Source organism: Micropterus salmoides, unplaced genomic scaffold (assembly GCF_014851395.1).
Source record: "Micropterus salmoides isolate LMB-PRFRI ecotype aquatic unplaced genomic scaffold, ASM1485139v1 Ms_hic_scaffold_15, whole genome shotgun sequence".
Classification (NCBI taxonomy): domain Eukaryota; kingdom Metazoa; phylum Chordata; class Actinopteri; order Centrarchiformes; family Centrarchidae; genus Micropterus; species Micropterus salmoides.
Window position 1 is genome coordinate 11,920,321 of NW_024040596.1, and position 22,161 is coordinate 11,942,481.

At 40.4% G+C, this 22,161-nt stretch overlaps 2 protein-coding genes across 3 annotated transcripts in view; one reads left to right on the plus strand and one right to left on the minus strand.

The window, feature by feature from the left end:
* Positions 1-270: 270 nt before the first annotated feature.
* desma (desmin a) lies at positions 271-7,873 on the plus strand. Its single transcript, XM_038720323.1, has 10 exons — positions 271-848; positions 3,068-3,128; positions 3,307-3,402; positions 4,218-4,379; positions 4,727-4,852; positions 4,988-5,098; positions 5,424-5,533; positions 5,648-5,700; positions 6,327-6,418; positions 7,053-7,873. The coding sequence occupies exons 1-10, from the start codon at positions 271-273 to the stop codon at positions 7,092-7,094; spliced, it is 1,431 nt and encodes a 476-aa protein (XP_038576251.1). The 3' UTR covers positions 7,095-7,873.
* Positions 7,874-10,918: 3,045 nt separating this feature from the next.
* The window catches only part of tmem198a (transmembrane protein 198a), a 32,162-nt gene continuing 20,919 nt past the window's right edge, over positions 10,919-22,161 (minus strand). For both annotated transcript variants that reach the window (XM_038720324.1, XM_038720325.1), the window contains exons 3-7: positions 19,618-19,856; positions 18,763-18,975; positions 17,967-18,090; positions 13,997-14,301; positions 10,919-13,380 (exon numbers count right to left, since the gene is read on the minus strand). In XM_038720324.1, coding sequence (XP_038576252.1) covers positions 13,228-13,380; positions 13,997-14,301; positions 17,967-18,090; positions 18,763-18,975; positions 19,618-19,856 — 1,034 coding nt within the window. In that variant the 3' untranslated portion in view covers positions 10,919-13,227. The remainder of the gene's footprint in view (positions 13,381-13,996; positions 14,302-17,966; positions 18,091-18,762; positions 18,976-19,617; positions 19,857-22,161) is intronic.

The window sequence follows — 22,161 nt, forward strand, 5'->3', positions numbered from 1 at the left end:
TCAGTTATAGGAAATCGGGTTGAGGTACAGTGGTGGCGTAGTGGTGAAGTAGGAGGTAGTGGGAGTGCAGACAGGGTAAATGGAGACAGAGGGAGGACGGAGAGGAGGGGTTGGGGGTAGGAGTGGGTGTGGTAAATCTACAAATAGCGGCGCTCAGTGCCAGGCATTTCTTCACTTCGTTCCTCTCCCAGTTGCCCAGTGGGACAGTTGGGTCTCAGCACCTCCAGCGGCTCCATCAAATCCACAAGACAACCACACAGTCAACCAGCCATGAGCAAGTCGTACTCTTCCTCTGCCCAGAGTGCCTCCTCATACCGTCGCACCTTCGGCTCTGGCATCGGGGCATCACCCATGTCCTCCCTCTTCTCCTCTGGAGGAGGTGGCCGCAGCGCCTCTTCAAGCCACATGTCTTCCCGAGTGTATGAGGTCAAGAGTGCTGGTATTCCTTCCTATTCCTACCGGGTGTCATCTGGTGCTGGGGGAGCAGGGTATGGCTCCTCTGCAGCAGTGCGCACCTATGCTGGCGAGAAACTCGACTTCAACCTGGCCGATGCCATGAACCAGGACTTCCTCAACACAAGGACCAATGAGAAGGCCGAGCTTCAGCACCTCAACGACCGCTTTGCCACCTACATTGAGAAGGTGCGTTTCCTGGAGCAGCAGAATGCAGCACTGACGGTGGAGATTGAGAAGCTGAGGGGCCGCGAGGGGCCAGGGCGCGTGGCTGAGATGTATGAGGAGGAAATGAGGGAGCTGAGGAGGCAAATAGAGGCGCTCTCCAACCAGCGCGCCCGAGTGGAGGTGGAACGAGACAACTTGGCTGATGACTTGCAGAAAATTAAGCTCAGGTAGGTTAGAGGATGGCTGAATGAGTGGATGGATTGATCTGTATCAGTGGATGCACTGTAAGAAGAGTTTTTGAATGATGAAAAAGGGTGGAATGAAGAACACATGACACAGATGTGGCTTATTGTTTTAACAGTAGATTCCCAGAACACAGACTGATTTAGGCAGGAACAAGCAAAAGGTCGATGTTAACTGTTCCTGAAGGATAAACACCAACTGAATATTTTAGACAGGGTCTCTGTCACGTGGCACTTTTGGAACTTTTAATTATTGGGTAGTACAGTTGTCTTCCACAGGGGTTCCCAATCTTTGGCTAGTGATCCTTTTTCTCTTGTTAATCATCTTATGATCAGATTTTCTTGTGACCCCCAGGTTGGCAACTGCTTGTCTACATCAGAAAAACGGGGTGACATATTTCTGGATGTTACAGGAAGAGAAAATTGGGAGAAATAGGAGGAGGAGTAAAGTGGTAATTTTCCTAGTTAATACAATGGAAATACCAGAATGTGGCGTCAGAGACAACCCGCTGGTGTCTCTTCTCTTTTGGAGGAAAGGGAAAAAACAAAATAGCAAAGGAGAGATTTAAGTATAGCTACACTTTAATTATGGTCTACCAGCTTTTCATAAATGTGTTTTATAATTTATTCACAAGAGACATAGCAGAGGAAAATGAAGAAAGAGAAAGAGAGAGACAGAGAGAGAGACTTGCAGACTCATAAGAATAAAGTTGAGACAGACAGACAGATAAAGTTTCAGCCAGACAGAAAGCAATACGGCAGACAGAAATAGACAGACGAAAATGAACAGATGAACACACTCACCCTCCTATATTTTTAAATTTAGACTGTGAGTAAAACTAAGAAAAAAAACCCCAAACATATTCCTAAATCCAAATATCTCCAAATATACATTGTGAGAGACAGAGAGAGAGAGAGAGAGAGAGAGAGAGAGAGAGAGATTACTGATGTGGGTGTATCTCTGAATAGACTATTTGTAGCTACTAGGTCAACTCTTTGGATTTAGAATTTCTGTCACTGCAACATCACTTTAATTTAAGTGTATATAGAAACACACGTACACACATCCATACAGCACACACACAATCATTCACTCTTCACATTCTATTAGCCCTTTTTAATTGTTGCCTGCAGCACTGAGCGAAGCTTGCCAAAGCACCTGCTGCTCCCACTGAGATCAAAATACACACAGAGACCCCCTGCCTTCCACCAGTTACAATGTGTGAATGCAGACACAGACACACACATACACACTCACACACGCACACACAAACACACACACGCAATAGAATGTCAGCAGAATTTCTTTGCAATTATACACATTTATACAACTAAATTATACACTGTAAAAACAGATTTATCTGATTTATCTAACTTTCCCTGCTAGACACTTGAAAGTGAAAAATAAAATGTATTTGCAACACACACACACACACACACACACACACACACGCACACACACACAGCATCAACAAAAACAAGATACTTAAAGGACTTCAGGACTCTTAATGGGAATAGCATAGATTAAAAGGCTGTTGAAAGTGTGTTCTAAAGAGGCACTCTGGAGCAGATTACATGTGTTCAATATCCTGTACTGTGTACAGTCACACAAGTGCCAATAGAAAAAAGATTTACCACACAGGATGTGAAATTGATCACCATGTTGCCTGACTCATACCTGTTAAAAGTCTGTTTTTCATGGAACATTTCCCTGAATACCATATCATTCAAACCTACAGCACTGTTTAAATATACAAGTTCAAAACCTTTCATTCTTTCTACATTTTGCAGTTGTTCAGGCTGCATAGTGAAATGCTAATTCTGTAAAAAGCCCCAGCCAAGGGCAGACCTCTGCTCCTTTCTCACTGTTACCCTTCTGACTCTGACAGGGTGACAGCAGCTGCACCACAGCTTTAGGACTCAAAGAGCAAGTGTACAAGTGTGTGTGTGTGTGTGTGTGTGTGTGTGTGTGTAGATATGGATACAAATCAAAACTATGATGTGTCATTGTCAGTTCTATTCTTGTAAATCTACAGCCAAAAAGAAGAGAGCAGAAGGGTGGAGGAGTGAGAGGTGGTAACTAGTTTATCTGCCTAGTCCCTGGGGAAGAAGCCATACTCTCAAACACAGTTGTGTTTGTCTTCACTTACGTTTAAACTTTCCTCATTCTTTTTGTTCTTTCCCTCTTTGTCTGCTCTCTCCAGACTGCAGGAGGAGATTCATCAGAAGGAAGAGGCTGAGAACAACCTTTCTGCTTTCAGAGCTGTACGTCTTCACTTTCCATAAAGTCACACCTTTATATCTAAATCCTGAAACACTGCATCCTAGCACAATTTTCCCTCTCTTCTCTGTCATCAACCACTTTATTCCTCTCAGTTTATTTTTTTCCCTTTTTACCTTCTCTGTTGGCTGTAGCTATAACTGTTTCTGTGTTTGTATCCAGGATGTTGACAATGCCACCCTGGCCAGGCTGGACCTGGAGAGACGCATTGAGAGTTTGCAAGAGGAGATTGCCTTCCTCAAGAAGATCCATGAAGAGGTCTGTCGATCTGAACTCTGTCTATCTGCCTGCAACCAGGCCACCACACCTACTGTGTACGATGCATGTCATTAGGGTGGTGTGTACTGTATCATATAACAACACTGTGTGTGAAGTTAGACTGTGTTATTAGATATATCCTAGCCTCTGTAGGCATGCAAAGCAAATGCAATAAATGCAACAGACACATTTATGCACATTTACCCACAGCCATCAAAGGGCATACCGAGCTACACACACACACACAATCAGACAAATGTCAGCACAGTTGACATCCCTTCCTGTCATTTTGTCTTCTCTGCCTCAACTTTGACCTCTCAGAAATGCTGAACTGGTGATTGGTTGAAGAGACCCCGTCAGCTGTTGTGCGTGTCTGCGCGTGTGTGTGTGAGGGAACGAGAAAGAGTGTACATATGAACAGATGCAAAGCTATTTATATATTTTGGTTAGACCAGAAGACAGCTGAGTGGACCCAAAGCTTACTAATTCAAATCTTCTAGTTTCACAATGTCAAACCAGCCTTGCGTTATTCTTGTTTTCTAATAATGTTTTAATAATGTCTTGTCGATGCACCACTGGGCAAATTTGTGGTTTGACATTTATTAATATGTAAATCTCGGTCGTCAATGTTACCCTTCCCTGATATGTTTGACATACTTTCATGAGCTCCAATGTCAGACAAGGCTTGAATGAGAACTTGTTGCTCTCTGTGTCTTTATCTGTTTACCACACAATTCATGCCATTATTCTTTATAATCTTCCAGTCATAAATTTGATTTTTTTTTAAATATGTTTCTTCTCCTGTCACCTTGTAGGAGATCCGTGAGCTGCAGAGCCAGATGCAGGACACTCAGGTGCAGATCCAGATGGACATGTCCAAACCCGACCTGACTGCTGCTCTGAGGGACATCCGCATGCAGTACGAGGGCATTGCTGCCAAGAACATCGCGGAGGCTGAAGAATGGTACAAGTCTAAGGTAAAGTGGGAACACACACACACACACACACACACACAGCCTTGTGGCATTCCCCTGCCCCTTACTCTAACCTTAACCATCACAAATACATGTCTAATGTTAACTCATACCCTAAACCTTACCTTTACCTAATTCTAACCTGGACCCTAAAACCAAGTCTTGACCCTCAAAAAGCCCTTTAAACTCGTGGGGTCCAACATTTTGGTCCTCACAAAGCTGTTGGACTCTGCAAGTATAGTGGAATCCCGGTTTTTGCACCCCACAAATATAATAAAACAAGCCTACATACACACAAAGATAGTCCTTAAGCTATTACATTGCTTAAACCTCAGCCCCTCTCTCTTCAGGTGTCTGATCTGAACCAGGCTGTGAATAAGAACAACGATTCACTGCGTCAGGCCAAACAGGAGAGCATGGAGTACAGACACCAGATCCAGTCCTACACCTGTGAGATCGACTCACTCAAGGGCACTGTGGGTATTGACTGCAGCATCTGCAGAGTTTATGTCTTTTCTATCTTTCTCAATAGGTATTCTTCGTCTGTCTTTTCTTTCTGTTTTTAGACCACTCTGTTTCACTTCTAACCTCATGTCTCTGTTCCCCTGTAGAATGAGTCTCTGTTGCGCCAGATGAGAGACATGGAGGATCGCATGACCCGGGAAGCTTCTGGTTACCAGGATACCATTTCACGGCTGGAGGAAGAGATTGCTAAGATGAAGGTATTTAGTGATTTTACACTGACTCACGACTCCACTAGATTATAAAGTAGTGGCATCAAACTGATGCAGAATTCATGGATATTTTTTCACATGGTAGACCTCATGGTTTTAGCCACTACATCACTGATTATAAAAATGTATTGGCAAATTTGAGTGCAACTGAAACCTCCAACGGGAACACTGTCCATGTGATTTTACTGTGGTTAAAACCAATTTTCTTCACATATTCTTTGCTCCCTTTGTTGCAGTGTTTGGAGTTGATATAATGTTTTGTTGTGAAGTTTATTTGAGCAGACAAAGAATCTTTATATGTATTGATTTAAAGGATGATATGGCTCGTCATCTGAGAGAATACCAGGACCTTCTCAATGTGAAGATGGCCCTTGATATTGAAATCGCCACCTACCGCAAGCTGCTGGAGGGAGAGGAGAGCAGGTGTGTGTATGCTGTTCACACTTGGAGTTTTTATTGAGGCGTGTCATTTGTATTTTAATATTTCCCTCTTATTATTGGCTTGTAATTCGAATCCTGTTTCTCTCCTTTTTGTAGGATCACCACCACGGTGCCCATCCAGTCTGCTTATTCCTCCATTGGATTTAGAGGTAGGAGAAACAGCACACATTCCTCCCTATCACACAGAAATACCCACAAAATCCATTTTGCATTTCAGATGAGCCAATGAGTGGAGGAAAAAAGACTAATTATAGCTTGTGACTGTATATGGTAGGTACTATTTTGAGGGCATTACATGTTGCATACCTGCAATGACACATAGTGGACACTGTGTGGCGGTACATGACATGTGAAAACACCTTTATGTCTCTTTGATGCACAGGCAATCATCACCAAGCCACACATCAATAATCACACAACTTAACCTATTCACTTGATGTATTAACAGTCCAAACGTGCAATTAATCTCTGCCAATATATGCCTTACTCCACTTTCCAGCTGCTTAAATGAAAACAATGGGCAGTAATTAAAGATGATGTATTAGGTACAGCCACGATTCATTAGTGCCATTGATCTGAATGAGTCTGAATAGTTTGAGCAGTAATTTAAGTGTCATACTACCTCCAAAGACTGTCCTGCAAGGCATGTCCTCATGTTGTTCAAAGCCAGTTAGCCCGTTAAAGAGCAATACTAAACTAATGTGTATAACTGTAGCAAAGCTTATTGGATGAGTTTACGAAAAACTGTGAGAGCTGTATGAATGTATTCTTACAGAGACCAGTCCTGAGTCCCAGCATCAGCGCTCCTCAGAGGTCCACTCCAAGAAGACTGTTCTCATCAAGACCATCGAGACCCGTGATGGAGAGGTAGGAGCACACAGTAACACACACACACATACACACGTAAATGCATACACGAGATACAATACACAGAATTGTTACATCTGTTTATTTTTACTATTAAGAGATAAAATTAATAATTCTCCATGAATCATTTTGATTTGGTATATTCTTATTCAGATAAAGTATTCTATGAGCCAGGATGCTAGTGCTCAGTCTGTAAGTCAGGTTGCAATATCCCACCTTTTTTGTCTATTCACTACGGGTTGAAGCAAACTACTGGATTTAAAAAGAAAATGACCTATTTTAGGTTTGATATATTCACCACCTTTGTATTACCATACCTACAATAGGCTAAAGTCTCTAACTGATCCCTGAAATCTTGTAGTTTGCATCTACGTAGACACTGTGTAGACACTGTCTGTGTAGACACTTACTAGAATAAGTGAATTGTAACACTCCACACTGGCATCAATGGACAAGCAGCTTCACTGTGGCTACTGATCCCTCCCGCACAGCGCTTCACTCCAAACAATACCTGCTTCACTGCTGATAAAAAATTACTTTCACGTATTATCTGCAGCACTGTGCAGTCTTCAACACATATAATGAGGTTTTTTTCCTTCATGATAATTTAAAATAGCTGTTCTCTCCTCCTCAGGTTGTCAGCGAGTCCACACAGCATCAGCAAGACATCATGTAAACCGGAATAGTTTAGAATAAGAAACACTATATGTAATAAAATAATTTTAAAAAAATAGTACAACAAATTAACATTTTCCTACCACTACTATGACGGTCTTTAAGCCGAGCCTATTTTCAGAAACAGAATGCTGACCATTTCATCTGATTTACATGGAAAAACATATAATATGAGTGCAACCAGTATACATCTTTCAACAGTGTACTGAATACATCATAAACAGGTTAGATAATAGAGGCACAACGTACTACCTTTAGCCTGGTTTTAAATAAAGGTCATTCCAGGAATTATGCTTTATTCGTGTTACTGTCCTTCTCTCAAAAGCACCTGAATTTGTCATATCTTGTCTGCAAAAACAATGAGATGGCTAGAGTAGAGTTTCAAATTAACAACAAGGCTTTGTGTAGCTGTATTGGCCCAGTATCCACAGGGACATTTGCAAAGTGCAAGACAGAGCAATGGGCCTGAACCACCATGGACAAAAGTAACATTGTAATGGTAATTTTCACTGCACACATTCAACGTCTTTCTGTGCAAATGTACAAGTAAATTACTTGATTAAGAAGGGGGTTTATTTGTGTAACTGATGGGGGAAGTGAGATGCTGGTCTTAGGCTTGAGAAATGTCAGAAGCTAAAACATCTAAAGAAAAAGGAACTCAGCTTTGTTTAAAGTTTGAGCTCCATAGCATGTGTTAGGTATTTGACTGTATGCATATGGGTGACCATGTTGTGCTGCTTCACTGTGCCTAAAATCTCAAATAAAGACATTTGTTATCAACCTTTGTTATTTTGTGTCTGTACATAGCACATACATTGGGTAGCACAGTCTCCTTGTAAAATTCTAGTCATTAGCAGTCCATGCATTGATTCCTTTCTGAACTGTTTCCACCCACTGCATTCATCATCTGACGTGGGCTGTGTTAGCTTTCTAAAATGATAGTAGCTTTCCAAGCCAAGCGTAACCATCTTCTGTTAACATTTAATTCACTTTTACAAAAAAAATAGGAGTGATCAGTAACAGGGCCGGTCTTGGTGCAGGGGAAAGTGAACAATGGCTTGTTAATTAGCTGGCCCTGGTCGTGCTTTGTTTCCAGCAGAAAGCAGATTAGCACAGCAACAAGAATTATATAGCAGGTGCAGTTTGTGTCTGAAGTCACTGGACTGAAAATGTCAGCAGAGATAAAAAGTGGGGGTGGACATAGACAGAGAAAAGATAGATACAGTGAAAGCAGACAATAAATGAGCAAGGAAGAGAATGAGGCAAGGATGGTGGCACAGGGAGGAAACAAGAAAAAGAGTGGGTGCAAATGTAATGAAAAGGTTATTCAGAGACACAGAAAGAAGATGAAGATTTAGTGAGAGATAATTAGGCAGAACAAAGAGATTTCACTGCTTTTCGAGGCATTAGTGGAGCCATGTTGGTCAGAACTATCTGTCTCCATCACTGTTTCTTCGCAACTGCTCTCAAGAGCAACAGCTGCCCAATCAGTGTAGGTCAATAAAAAGGGCAGCATGTCCCTCTGTTCCATTTCCTTCAAATGAAATCAGCTTAAATCTGTGACCTCTCCTCTATCAGCTGGTGAGAGTACAGGTTGACAGCTTTTAGGCAGACATTTTTTAATTGTTACATGTGGGCCCCTTTCTGTCCTGATTAAAGCAATTTGTAGAAAACACTTAATATATCCCGATGAGATTTGTGTTCTTCCGACTCAGTGTACAACAAGTTATACCATTTGTTGTTAAATAACTGCTGCACTGTAGTTTAAGCTGCAATGCAGATGTAGCCTGAAACCTACTGTCAGGCCACATCAATGCATTTGGGAAGTATTACTGGACAGGAAAAAAGGACATGAAGATGATCTCAACCAGCCAACCAGATGCTCTGTTTTTCCTTGTGCTCTGTTTCCAGCTCCTTAATTGTTCTTTATCCTGTTGAGACCTGCGTAGCGGTAAGAAGTATGGCATAAATAACGAAATATGGTACACTGTATAGCCTTACAGTAAAAATAATGTTTTTTTAAAGCTGATACTTTATTATATTTAACTTTCAGTATTTGAAAGTTTAAAATAGTATATGTATGTATAAATCTCTTTTAACATATAACATAAAAACAATCTTGATAGGGATCCTTAGATGTATTTTTTTTTAAAGAACTGTGACCATTCAAATTGATGGTAGACAAACAATGTAATGGTGACACCTACCTCAAACCTAATTTACCATTTCCATACTGCAATTTCTTGTTTCTTGTTACGGCTACAATATACAGTAACTATAGCTATTTTTTGCCAGGATGTCTAGCTTGAACTGTATACTACTGGAATAAACATTGTATAGTTAGTATCTGATTATACTGTGGCATCTAGCTGGTTTTAGCATCACCACTCCAAACACACCGTATTTTGTTATCTCAACCGTGTATGTTTTGTGAAAACGTGCGAGTATTTGGTATGTGTACTCATGAATGCTGAATGCATGTATCTACACAAATGACTATGTAGGAACAGTGCAGAGACAATAAGACCATTTGATTGTAGAATCACAATGTTTATCATATTTTAGGTCCATATAAATCCATGCTCAATAATAATAATAATAACCAGGTGATTTTTACAAATCTAAACAGGGTGGTAGGAAAATGAATTGCTGTCTCGTGGAGCAATAATTGAATTTCTGATGGTTGCTGATAATCAGAGTCAAAGCTCAGTTTGTTTGTTGATTTTCAACATCACATGTTGAAACACCAGGATGACAATGATACAAGTGCATCCACTACCCACCCAAATCAAACTAACTGGACATACAGTAGTAACATAATATAAAACAGGCCTACTCCATTAGAAAATAATCAGCTTGATGAATTACATATGTGATCATGATGTAAACACAAAAATGAAACAAATATATTTGTACATTTAAAAAGTTATTTACAGTTCAATATCTACAATACAAGTGTTTCCCCAACATATATTAAGCAGTGATGGGTCACACAAAATAGCAGAAACAAAAACTTAAAAGGCTAATAAAAAAGAACTGACAATTTTGTAATATTAATCAAAGCTGGGTTAGGCAATTTATTTCAGAAGCATTTTTTTATTTTATTAGTTGAAATTTCTGTGTGCACGCTGTCCATGCACTTATTGCGCATGAACATGTGTTTTGGGGAAGTGGTTTTGGAAGGAGGGCTGAAGGGACGGGATGGGAATTTATCAGTGAGATACTTTTAAAATCTAGCTGTCTCTTGCTAGTTCTCCAACATTGCCTACCCCAGCTTTAATTTTGTCCATAGATTACAAACAAGAACAGGGGCTAATGTTTCAACTGATAAATTTGTTAACTTTTGTCTTTCCAAAATGTAAAGACAGCAATGATGTTATAAGCGCACTACAGTGAAAACACAAAAGAGGAAACAGGACTGAAGTGTAAGCCAAACCCCAAAAAACACTTGAATAGCCACTACTGTTAAACATTACCGGAGTAACACTAATACAGCAGAACAAAAGGTGACTTAGCATGATGCACATCAAGAGGAAGGAAATAATTCCAATACCTTTTCAAAGCCCTTTACCTGGACAGTGTAAACAGAGAAAGGAGAAAACAGTGTATTTCTGCCAATTTAATTTTGGATCTCAGCAAGTAAGAGTGCTGGACCTATTCACTGTGGCAGAATTGTTAGAGTTGGTCCTTTGTATGTTGTACTATAGATGTTGTACTACAAATGTGTTTCTTAACTACTGAAACACTGCAATGATGTCACATAAACTATGAGATTATAATATTCCCCTTCTGCATACCTTCTGATGAAACACATCACACTTCAAATTGACGTCCTTCAACAAATGTCACTTTAATTCAGACCAATATGGATTTTGTTTTGTGCGCCCTGGGACCAACCAACTGAAGTGGAAATGTGAGGTTTTCACATGACAACAGTAACATACTGAAACACTGACACAGTTACACTAGGACTAAGACATTATCATGCAGTAATGGGTTAAAGTGAAAATGTTTGGTCCTCCAGTGCTAAGTCCATCACATATCATCAGGTATTCAGTATTGAAGTACAGTACCGTGGAATCTTTTCATTTGTAAAACTCAGAAAGTATATATTGTATAAAATTATATAAAAAAAAAATCGAGTTTTGGTGTGGTATTTAAATACAATTCTTCACTTTTGTATAGTTTGGTCTTTCATCTGTGGCTCTTTACAGTGACATTAGTCTCAGCAGGAACTGTAACATCAGCAGAGTTGGTATTCATTGTGGAGAACTACAGTATATCAATTCAAAGAGGATCAAACAAAACAAAAATAGTTTCTTTGTACTGAAAATACTTCTTATACAAACTCCGTCACCTCTCTGGATGTTCAGTACAACATCAATGTCTGGCGCACATTTAAATGTAAAACAAAATCACATGTAAACGCTTGTACACACAAAAATATGCACGCATTCACAGCAAGTCTCGAAAAAAAAAGTCCAGTAGTAAACAGTAGAGGGCCCCATTTGCAAATGAGCTCATCTTCTCACTATGTCTCATAATTTACAAGAGAGTATCTTTTTAAACCTCCACGTTTTTCAGCATTTAACACTTCAATCCAAAGTCCATCCAAAGATTCACACTAATCGGACCAGTATATCGGCAAAAAAGAACAGTATTGTCTCACGTACATTACAAGGAATCTCCTTCTCCTTGGCCAACATTTGGTACGATCCATCACTTGCCACAAGGCTCATGTGTCCACTCACTCACACACACTAACACTATATTTAACATTTGCACTGTCACATATTGTCCCCTCCAAACTCTCAAACTGATTTCAACAGTCAAATTCTTGGATGATGCTTATCAGACAGCAGTTTCTTGTCTTCGTGCCTTGAACAGCATATTTATTATTTTACAATTAATTCTGCAAAGGTAGATTGTTTTGGGAATTAGAAGAGGAAAAGGGACATAAGAGCACATGTCAACAACAAATGAAACATAGAGCAGCTTATAATTATTATTTTTTAATTCAGTCGAGAGAGGAAATGAGAGGGGAGGTATGGATGTGTCTCCTGCTCAGGTCTGTGTTTTAAAAAGCTGGCGATAGAGGGCAAAAGGAAAGTGACAAGATATAAGCGCAATCCCCTTTGGAAAATGGCAACAACGTAGGCAATGACACGTGGAGTGTTCATGGGTGAAATAACATAAAATCTGTCTTCAGTGGGAACAGTTTGATCCCATACACAACCAAAACCAGTCCCTGTTGTGCATTTTGAAGCAGCAGAAGACTTATGCTGCCATGTCTGGATTCACAGGCTGTCAGCGAAGATAACAGGCTGATTTCATGAACACCTTGCTTCACAAAGTGACCTGCGGGGAAAATGATGAAGAAGAGCTGCCTTTCTGTTTCAGTGTTAGCTCTGTTTTTGTTGTTTTTCCTGTCATTTTCCTCTGAGCGCTCTTAATGGCATCCTTGAAGCAAATCGTTTCCTCCTTTAATTGCCCTAAAGGGAAGATACTTAGATTTATTGAAGGTAGTGCTACCTTGACTCCACAAAAAAAGCCATGTGATGCATTTTTTTAATCTAAAACGGTACAGTCCTCCTTTGGAGAAAAAAAAGTGTTTTGATGTTTTGCCACGGTAAACCCACTGGAAATGGCTTCTTACGGCTTGAAGCAACCAAAATCTTCAAATTAAATGTTTGACAGAGATTTGTCAATGTGCTCCCCACCAGACAGGTACATTTTTTCCAGTGTCCACCAGACCAGTACAGTGACAGAAAAGATTTGAAGTCAAATACAGTATTTGATGACTCATGATGTCTGAGATTTGACCACATCACCAACAGCAATCAGTGCTTGCTCCGTCCAAACAAAGAGGCTCTGCTCTTTTTGTCTTGACACTCACATAGAAAAGAACAAGACCAAACTGGCCAAATAAATACCTCTAACAGGTCTGAGAGGAGAACACCAGTGTGGGACATACCACCTTTGGTATGTATTGAGTTCCTGTTGGGTTAATAGGCAGTAGATTAAGTTGGCACTGTAAGGTTAGGTTTTCTATCCCGAACTGTGACAAAGAGGTTTGAAGTAGCCTTGTGTGATTGTGTGTGTGGTTGCGTGTGCGTGTGTGCATTTTCACTGTCTCAGATGCGAACTGGGGGTCCATTGGGGGCCGTGAGGGGCACTTGAGAGCCACAGTCGTAGTCGAGTTCACCCATCCGGGAGCGGCTCATCATTCGACTGTGGGAGTACGCTCGTCTGTCTGTTTGTCTGTCCCTGAAACTCCTGATGTAGCTCTGTGGACAGACAGAGTGTAGGAATATATAGTATACAGGCATAATGTGATAGATATAATGAAAGCTTACACTCATGAACAACCATTATAAAGGAAGTAGGGCTGACCCCGAATAGTTGAAGAGTCGATGCTTCGATGGGCGGAGCCTGATTCGGCTGTCAATCTTACAGTCGAAAATTGTAACCCTAACGCTGGGTCGTCAGTGTGCATGTGTAGGTGTAACACGTATTTTTTTCCATGCAGTCGCTTAAAACATGATCCGTTGCCTTGTAAACTCTCTGCTCTCGGAGGGATATTACATAGCTAATTCACTAAGTTACTGGGGTAAACGCAGCGTTAAGTTAATTTATTAGGCAGTGCTGGAGTGCACTGCTACTGCTAAGTGTTTTAGTTGTTGTTGTTAAGAGTGAGGCAGGCGTCAATGTGGAATGCGGTTTGCCTAGATTGTGTGAATGACAACTATGCAAAAGATTCTACAAGTTTGCAAATCATAAAGTATTTTTTGCTCTGACTTAAAATTTACTGATAGATGTGTATATTTTGAGATTGTTCCAATAATACCTTCATATATAGGTATGCACCCAATATTCAAAATTCTTTTTGCACGCAGCGCTTACCGGTGACAGCACATCTCCATCAAAGCGTCTCTTAGGGTTGGCCTTGCGGGGGTAGCCGAGTTCAGTCTGAGGAGGAGGGACTTTAGGGGGCTGAGAACTCTGGGCTTGGTGATGAGGGTGGGATGCTGCTGGGTGATGATATTGCTGGTGGTGGTGGTGGTGATTGGTGTGGGCTTTCTGCTTGTGATTGGTCTTCTGGCTCTGTCGTTTTTTCTTCTTCTTGTTCTCCTTCTCCTTTTTCAGCCTCTCTTCCCGCTGTCGGATACGCATGAGCTGGACCCTCCGTTGCTGTCGACTCAAAACCACTGGAGGCAAACAGACCAGAGATGAGAGAGGAACAAACAGAGAAGAGAGAAGGAACAATAGAGCATCATGAGACAAAACAATACAGCTTTTACAAAGAAACAAAAGTAAAAAAATTTTAATTTAATTAGCTTTTAAATGCAGATGGTGAACGACTGTATCCCTGGTGGGTTATTGTAAGTATAGGGTACAAAAACAGAAAGTAAGAAAAAACCACTGATGTCCATTTTCTCATATCCTTCATTCTATTCAGTCAGTTGGCAAGCAGATGATTTTCCTTGCTGCATGTACTCATACTGAGCTGCTCAGTCTCCTGACATATTGAGAGTGGGTGAGTGTGTACGTGTTATTTTTACACCCTCCCCCGCAAAGGATGTGCAAACTCCATCCTGTCTCAGTGTCCCATGACCCATGTAATTATTTTTAGGTATGCGTGTAAGCATTTGGGTTTAGTGGTTTAAAACACAGTAGTTTCAGGGATCCGTTACATGCGTCTAAGTACGACAACCCCGCTGAACTTCGTGAAGACAAGATGTACTTTATGCGTCAAAATTACCTTGTGTGTGTGTGGGAGTGGGGGGTGGAAGTGTTATGAGTTCTATTGTTGTTTCATTGTGCGGGCGAACAGCTAGCGAGGCACCATCTGCCAGGGAAACTGCTTAATGATACCCCCCCTTTTTTCCCCTCAGCTCACCCCACCTCAGGCCCCTCTGGCTCCGTGCTACTGTGCGTGTTCTTGTACGACTATGTTTGTGAGGACCAATATAAATTTGAGACCTTGGGATTGAAGACATTTTGGCTAGTCCCCACTTCTTTAAAATGTTTGAGAGTTTAGGCTAAATAAGGCTAAGGATTGGGGTTGAGAATGAATTTGTGATGGTTGAGGTTAGGGTTAGGGGCTTAGGAATTAGTTGTGTTAATGAGCGTCCTCACAAGTATAGAAGCACAAACGTGCGTGAATGTGTGCTCTCATTGTCCACACACACAGACCAGGGGGGAGCAAACATATGCGAGGTAATTCATTCATGCAGTGTCCTGCACACTATTCAGTCAGACAGACAGATGATTTTGGGTGATCTGCTTACCCATTGTGCCCCAGTTTATAACCCTCCCCTTCCCCCAGTACACCAGCTACCCTCTTTTCTCCTTTTCCCCATCCTCCCTTCTCTGTCAATACAGTGCTTGTTACCATAAAGGATGATTTCAGCAGTTAAAAGACAACAGACAAACTCTGATAGCTACAAAGAAGGTTTTACTTTTTACTTGCCACAGTGCTATTTTTTGATAGTGTTTATTAAATATGAGCTAACAGGTGTGTAGTGAGGGATTTTGCAGTACAAATGTTTGACATCTATGTTTATAGACTTGATTGGTCTGTGTGTAACATGTGTCTGTGTGCACTACATGATGGACCAGTTTTTAATCATGTAGACATATGATACGGAATACATAACATTAATTAATTTAGCTGACGCTTCTATCCAAAGCGACTTACAATTGCTATATATATATATATATATATATATATATATATATATATATATATATATATATATATATATATATATATATATATATATATATATATATCAGAGGTCGCGCCTCTGGAGCAACTAGGGGTTAAATGTCTTGCTCAGGGACACATTGGTGGATGTGTCACAGTGGGGAATTGAACCTGGGTCTCTCTCACCAAAGGCATGCCTCTAATCCACTATGCTGGAATAAAGGCTTTTTAGCAACTTTTTAGCAACAAAACAGTGTGTCTTTTTGGAGAATTGACTCACTTTTTTAAATACAGTTTTTGGCCTATTTGTGCTTCCTTCATGTCCCCCCCCCACACACACACAATAGCACTAAAAAGCTCCCTACATCTCTTTGCCCACACCCTCTGACTGGAAGCCATGGCAGGCTGCTGTTTAATCCTATTATTCGAGTCCATGTGTGACTTCTTCCAAGACACTGTATAACTCATACACCAGCAAAGATCAAATGTAAGACTTTGTGTGTGTTGAATGAATGAGATATTTTGTGTAGCCAGTGGCAGACTATGCCTCAGTATATTTCTGTCTCTGTCTGTTTATGTGTATGAGTTGCATGTATTACGTGTGTGTGCTGCATTTACACCAGGTACGTGTGTGTGTATGTGCATGCGATCTTCCCATCTGTGTTGAGGTTGCTTTCAGAAAGGCTGTCCATCCATACACTGATTCAGACTCTCTCCCCCCACACAGGGCGGTTCCTTGCCCTTATAATGATTGTGATTTCTAAAACTGCCAGTAAAACTTCCTATTTAATAAAATTAGGGTAGATTAGTCAGTCTTGAAAAAAACGGCACCAACTTGTTTTGTAAGATCAATAATGAAAACAAGCCTCATCATCATTCTGTGTACTTGACATACTTATTGAGTATCCAAATTTACATGGAAGTTGCATATGTATTCCCAGAAACTGGGTTGAATGCATCCTTAATTACACATCTCATGCACAAACTTCAACATATGGACATAAACGGTTCCTCCAGCATTAGCATAGCAGCAGCTGCCATGGGTGACATGGATGTTAAATACTGTCATTTGAATTTAAAGCTGCACTAGTACTACACAACATGTGTAAAAGTACATCCTACACATTGAATTAAAATAATTGAGGCTGCATAACAGACCTTGCAGATTATCCCTCCCTGCCCAAACAAATTTCTGATTTGATAAATTACATTTTGTAAACCTTTTCAAGAGATCTGCACAAACCTTGCCTGAAGCTTGTGGCTTTGGCCTATATTAGAGCAGACACGGCGATGTAAGCACCACCTCTCTCAAATAAGTAATTTCTGAGCATATCCATTGTGTGTTCACAAGTTCCAGGTTGGAGCAGGAGACTGCATCTGACTGTAGCTTTATTTCAGCAGTTACATAAATTAAGGCTCCAAATTAAATTCTTTATTCATAAGATGTGTGTTTGTGCATTTTAATAAATTCATTACTTTTTATGATGTTTTTATTCAAATCCTCTTTAATGAAGAGATCAAAGTCTTGGCTACTGTCTTTTGACAAGTTGTAAGGAAACTTTCTCTATCTTTGTCCCTCCATTCAGCTTCAGACATTCTGACAACCCCTGGCCCCTGAATCTTTATGGAGTTTTCTAAACCTGTCATTTCCATTGTTCAGAAAATGTCCTGATGTGTTCCCGCCTTTCCATGTCAACTGACTCCATACCCAGCTGAAAATTTGTTCCCAATTCCCTCATCAGCTATTCACCAGCCCTTTAGCCATTGTTCCCTGCCAGATCACCTGTAATTATGTGCCTGTATCCTGTTCTGAAATTCTAGTAAAGTTTCTTTATTCAACTGGCTCTGCCTACATGTGTCTGCATTTCAGTCCTACAGCCCTGTACGTGAACTGTGACAACTACATATTTTTTTTTACATAATATCCAATTATCAATGCAAAAGAAGCTATTGACAGTTCAGAAACTAATAGTTTTAATAAACAGGAGAAAGTAAAACAAGAGGGAAGAGATTAATATGGTTAGTGTTGCTGCTGTTTTGCTACTGCATTGTAATAAATCATAAATCATAGTGTGCTGTAAGAGAAACACCTCTAAGATGTTAAGCATTTCTGGTGGTAGAAAAACTGTTTTCACTGTATTCTTGAACTTCTGCATCACTTACCCTCTGTGTGAGAATATCCCTCTGCAGTGACTTTCCATTGGATCAACACTCCGAGGAAGGCCAGGACAGGCCACACACCCAAGATGACCCAAGTAAACCAACACACTGGTCCCTTTGGCGCCACCTGCAATGATTACACTCACAATTTTAGTTGAATAATTTCATTTTGAGAAAGTGCTATCTTCCACAAAACCAATAATCTAAAATATTACAATTTAGTTTCTCAAAACCTCTTTAGAGTTACTGCACAAAAAACAACACATGAAATACCAATAACAATGTTAAGTAAAACATCTAATGGTTAGTTTGCAAAATAAGAATCTTTAAGAATTGACCATCACAAATTGAATGCTTTCTATTTTGGGAAACTTTTCAACAGGTCTTAAAACCATAGTAAACCATAGTTACTCCAGCAGGGCTTTCCAGGGGCTACATGCAGAAGTCTGCGGATTTTGTCAAAAGAAACTTAACAAACAAATGTGAAAGAGGGCATTTCTGAATACGGCTCCTCATCAATTCTCTAACCAAAAAAGGTCTGATAGGTATGTTTAAAATGCGGTAATGGATGTGAAATTTTTAAATTGAATGAAATAAATCATTGGCCATTGGCCAACTCAACTGATCACCTGTGGGAGATTATGAATCTACGTGCACGCTCTACCAGCATCATCAATTCATCGAATGACTGTATTCCTATATACTGTAGCTCAGTCTGTCTTTCCCTCGTACACACACATATCAAATGCACAAACATCCCTGTTCTCTTTCTCTCTAACATAAACACAGACAAACCTACCCTGATTCTTTCGTAGACGTAGTGTACCAAGGCGAACAGCTCTATAAAGTAATCCACGGTGACAGTGATGATGGCAGAGCCGAATGTGGCAGTGGAGAAAGTGACAAAGCAGCGCTGCCATTGAAGAGTGAGGACAGCAAATAACGTCCCAGAGCCCAGGAGAATACCCAAGGGAACCCACACTGTTCTGGGGTGGTAGAACTCCTCCATAACCTTTAAGAGAGAGCATTTAGTTCATTTTAATTTGGCAGTTGGTACGCGGTTTATATTCAGCAGAATTAGGGCCTGTCACATCAACATTTATGTCAGCAAAAATGTGTACAAAATCTAATTTATTTTTATGGAATCGTTACCAGCAACAAAGTTAACCACACAAAGTTTAATTATGGCAGACTGAAATTGGCAAATTGGCACCATCGCTTAGAGCTTGCTATCTTCTTCCAAAAAGGAAAAAGCTATAATTTTAGCTAATACCATTTATGCTACTAAAATTAAACCTGAAAGCCTTTAGCCTGTGGCTAGAAATGTGCTTAAAATTTAAAAGTACATTACAGTGTTACTGCGCAGATTTCCAAGAGAGCTGTCACCGCAATGCTTGTTACATCCATCAACAACCCAGATTAGTCTAGAAATAATCATAACAACACCCTCACATTCTGGTGTGAGTGGGCCCAAGAGGGCTTTATTGGGATAACAGTACAATGCTTTATTTGTAAAGATCATTTACATGAACGTGAGATAGAACACATGTGCAGTCTTACCACACAGGTACCTATTGTATGTTATTTTCTGTCAGGTTCTGTATGCAAATGAACCATCAATCTATAAAGTGCACAATCAAATGTGTCTCCTCACCACCAGTGAAGCCACTCCAACTAGCAGACCCAGCAGCAGGCCCACCATAAACAATCCCACACTGCGGACCAACATGGTCACCAGGCCACACAGGGTCCCGATGCCCAGGCCGATGCCCACTGATGCCTCAACGCTCAGCTGAGTGTCCATCACCCTCTCTTTGTAGCACAGCATGAAGATGACCACAGAGCCAAACATGAGGCCAGTGAGGAACAATACAGCCTTGAAGCATCGATAGCCTGCAGGAGAAATTGAAATGAGACGATTGTGAGGCTATCGCAACCATACTAACTGATACATGCTGTACCTGCCTGTGCACACGCAAGCCTGAGTGAACAATCAAAATCTAATTCATTGCAAGGATAATATGGAGAACCAAACATCAGGATGGTGAGCACATACAAGACTTTCTTTGTAGCCAGGAGTAAAAGGGAAAGGTACAGTCACGCACACACACACACACACACAAATCAGTAATTTTGAATGATATATTGGAAACGACATAACCTAAACTGATGCCAAGCTTAACACCATCATCCACTGCCAAGAACATACCAAGAACAGTGTATAACAAAGCCAATATAAAATGAAAAGAAATATGTATTGGGGAACCGTTTTCTAATGAGGCACAGATCTATAAGTTGTAAGCATAGACTGTATCTAATGGTTTCATTAGGTGTAGTTAGAATTAGTTATGCATTACAGACCTATAATAAGCCATTAAAAACAGGCAACTTTTGGGTTGCAAGGCTGTAAAGAACTTTAGCTTATGTTTATCATCCTGCTTTTTTTTCCTCTTTCTGTCTATTTTATTTCATCTGGAAGATCCCAGCAGTCGACAGTTAGACCAATTATTTCCTTTCTGGAAAATGCCTGCAGAGCAGCAACTGGACAAAAATCTGTTTACTAAGAACACACTACCTTTTAAATCTGCAGTTCATAGATTGATTGTGGAACTAAAAACCCTTAAAAAGCGGTACATGTATCTATGATTTAACTTTTTTTTGCATTTTATTCAGGATTATATTCTACAGATATCTCAGTGGAGCTGATAAAGTGTAGAATGCTTTGTTGTTTCACAAAATGCTCTAGAAAACAAAAGGCTTCTATCATATCTAAAGAGGGTAGATGACATATTTATTGTGAGGATGCATAATGAACACCACTTTTCTGTGGTGGGTAGTGGAGCAGTCTGTCCACAAATACAGAGGCATTTCCTCATTGGAAGAAGATGGGAAGAGCAGATAAACTGTCTGTACCTTTATGAAAGTGCTTTAAAATATGATAATCATCATATTACAAAAGGTCATCCACATTCATTAGTCAACAGGCCTGCTGAATAGAACAGCTGCTCTCCTTCAACTTTTTTTTCTCTTCTTTTCCCATCATGTTGTCCCTCCCGTCCTTGTCTTTCTCCCTCTCAACAGTTTTCCATTTTAATGTGCTTTATTGCAATGAAAAGAGGAAAAAAGATACCAAAGCTCAAATTATTAACAGTTAAAATCTCATTGGCCTTGCTTCTGTGTTTATTAATGTTTGCGTTCCCCTTTATTTTTGCTGTATGTCTTTTCTTTCTCGGTCTGACCGAACTCTGTCTCGAGGGGAACCAACAAGAGATTGTTATCTTTGTGTAATCAGGCATTGCACAGCTGAGCCCAACAATACTCTTCCTCTCATCCAACCTACGTCCATGCTCCTCCCGCGTGACTATACCTCATTTATTTGTGCACTTCTTCTAGATGTCTTGATTTCCCCCTCTGTATTTTCCTAGATATCTTTCAACCCCCGAAATTGTTGTGAAAGCCACTGATGTTTCCACAGCTGTTTGCACTTCTTCTGTCTGACATGGAGCAACTGGAGCATTTCCAAAGCAGCCACCTGAACATTTGTTTGGTCAGCGGCCATCACAAATTCCCAACATTGTTCTTCCATATTATAGTCCACATCAATCAAAGAACACATTTGAAATATCACACCTCCTTGACTGCTCCTAATCTTCTAGTGCGCATTCCTTGTCCACTTTTGTCTGACGCATCCCTCCCACTACTTTACTTTCCCCATTGTGCCATGGCTCCACTCTTCTGCTTATCCCTCCTAGTCTGTCTTTTGATCCTCGTTGCTTCCCTTACTTTTCCTCCAGCCATCAAACCCTCCATCCCATCTGTTCACTCTGGCTTATTCTGCTCTTGTCACCCTCCCTTCCTCCCTCATCCATCTTGTTCCTATAACATCACTCATCATTTCTGCTGCAACTTTGTTGTTTTTCTGGGTCAAATAAATGACAGCTAACCTTTTCTTCTCAAGACCATGGGGCTAAAACAAATTCTACGGTTGCAAGAAGTATCTATCAGTAGGGAGAATCAGTTTTCCTGCTGAAAACAGTAGAAATGTTTTTATCCTCAAATCATTCAAATGTGGCAGTGGGGTTTCTGGAAAATTTCTGTTATGTATATTCATTGTGTCTCATTAGCAGAACAGTGATTTTGTTTGGTTATAGAGCAAGATCTAGCACTGAGGGTAAAATGCACCTATCTGTCTTCTCTT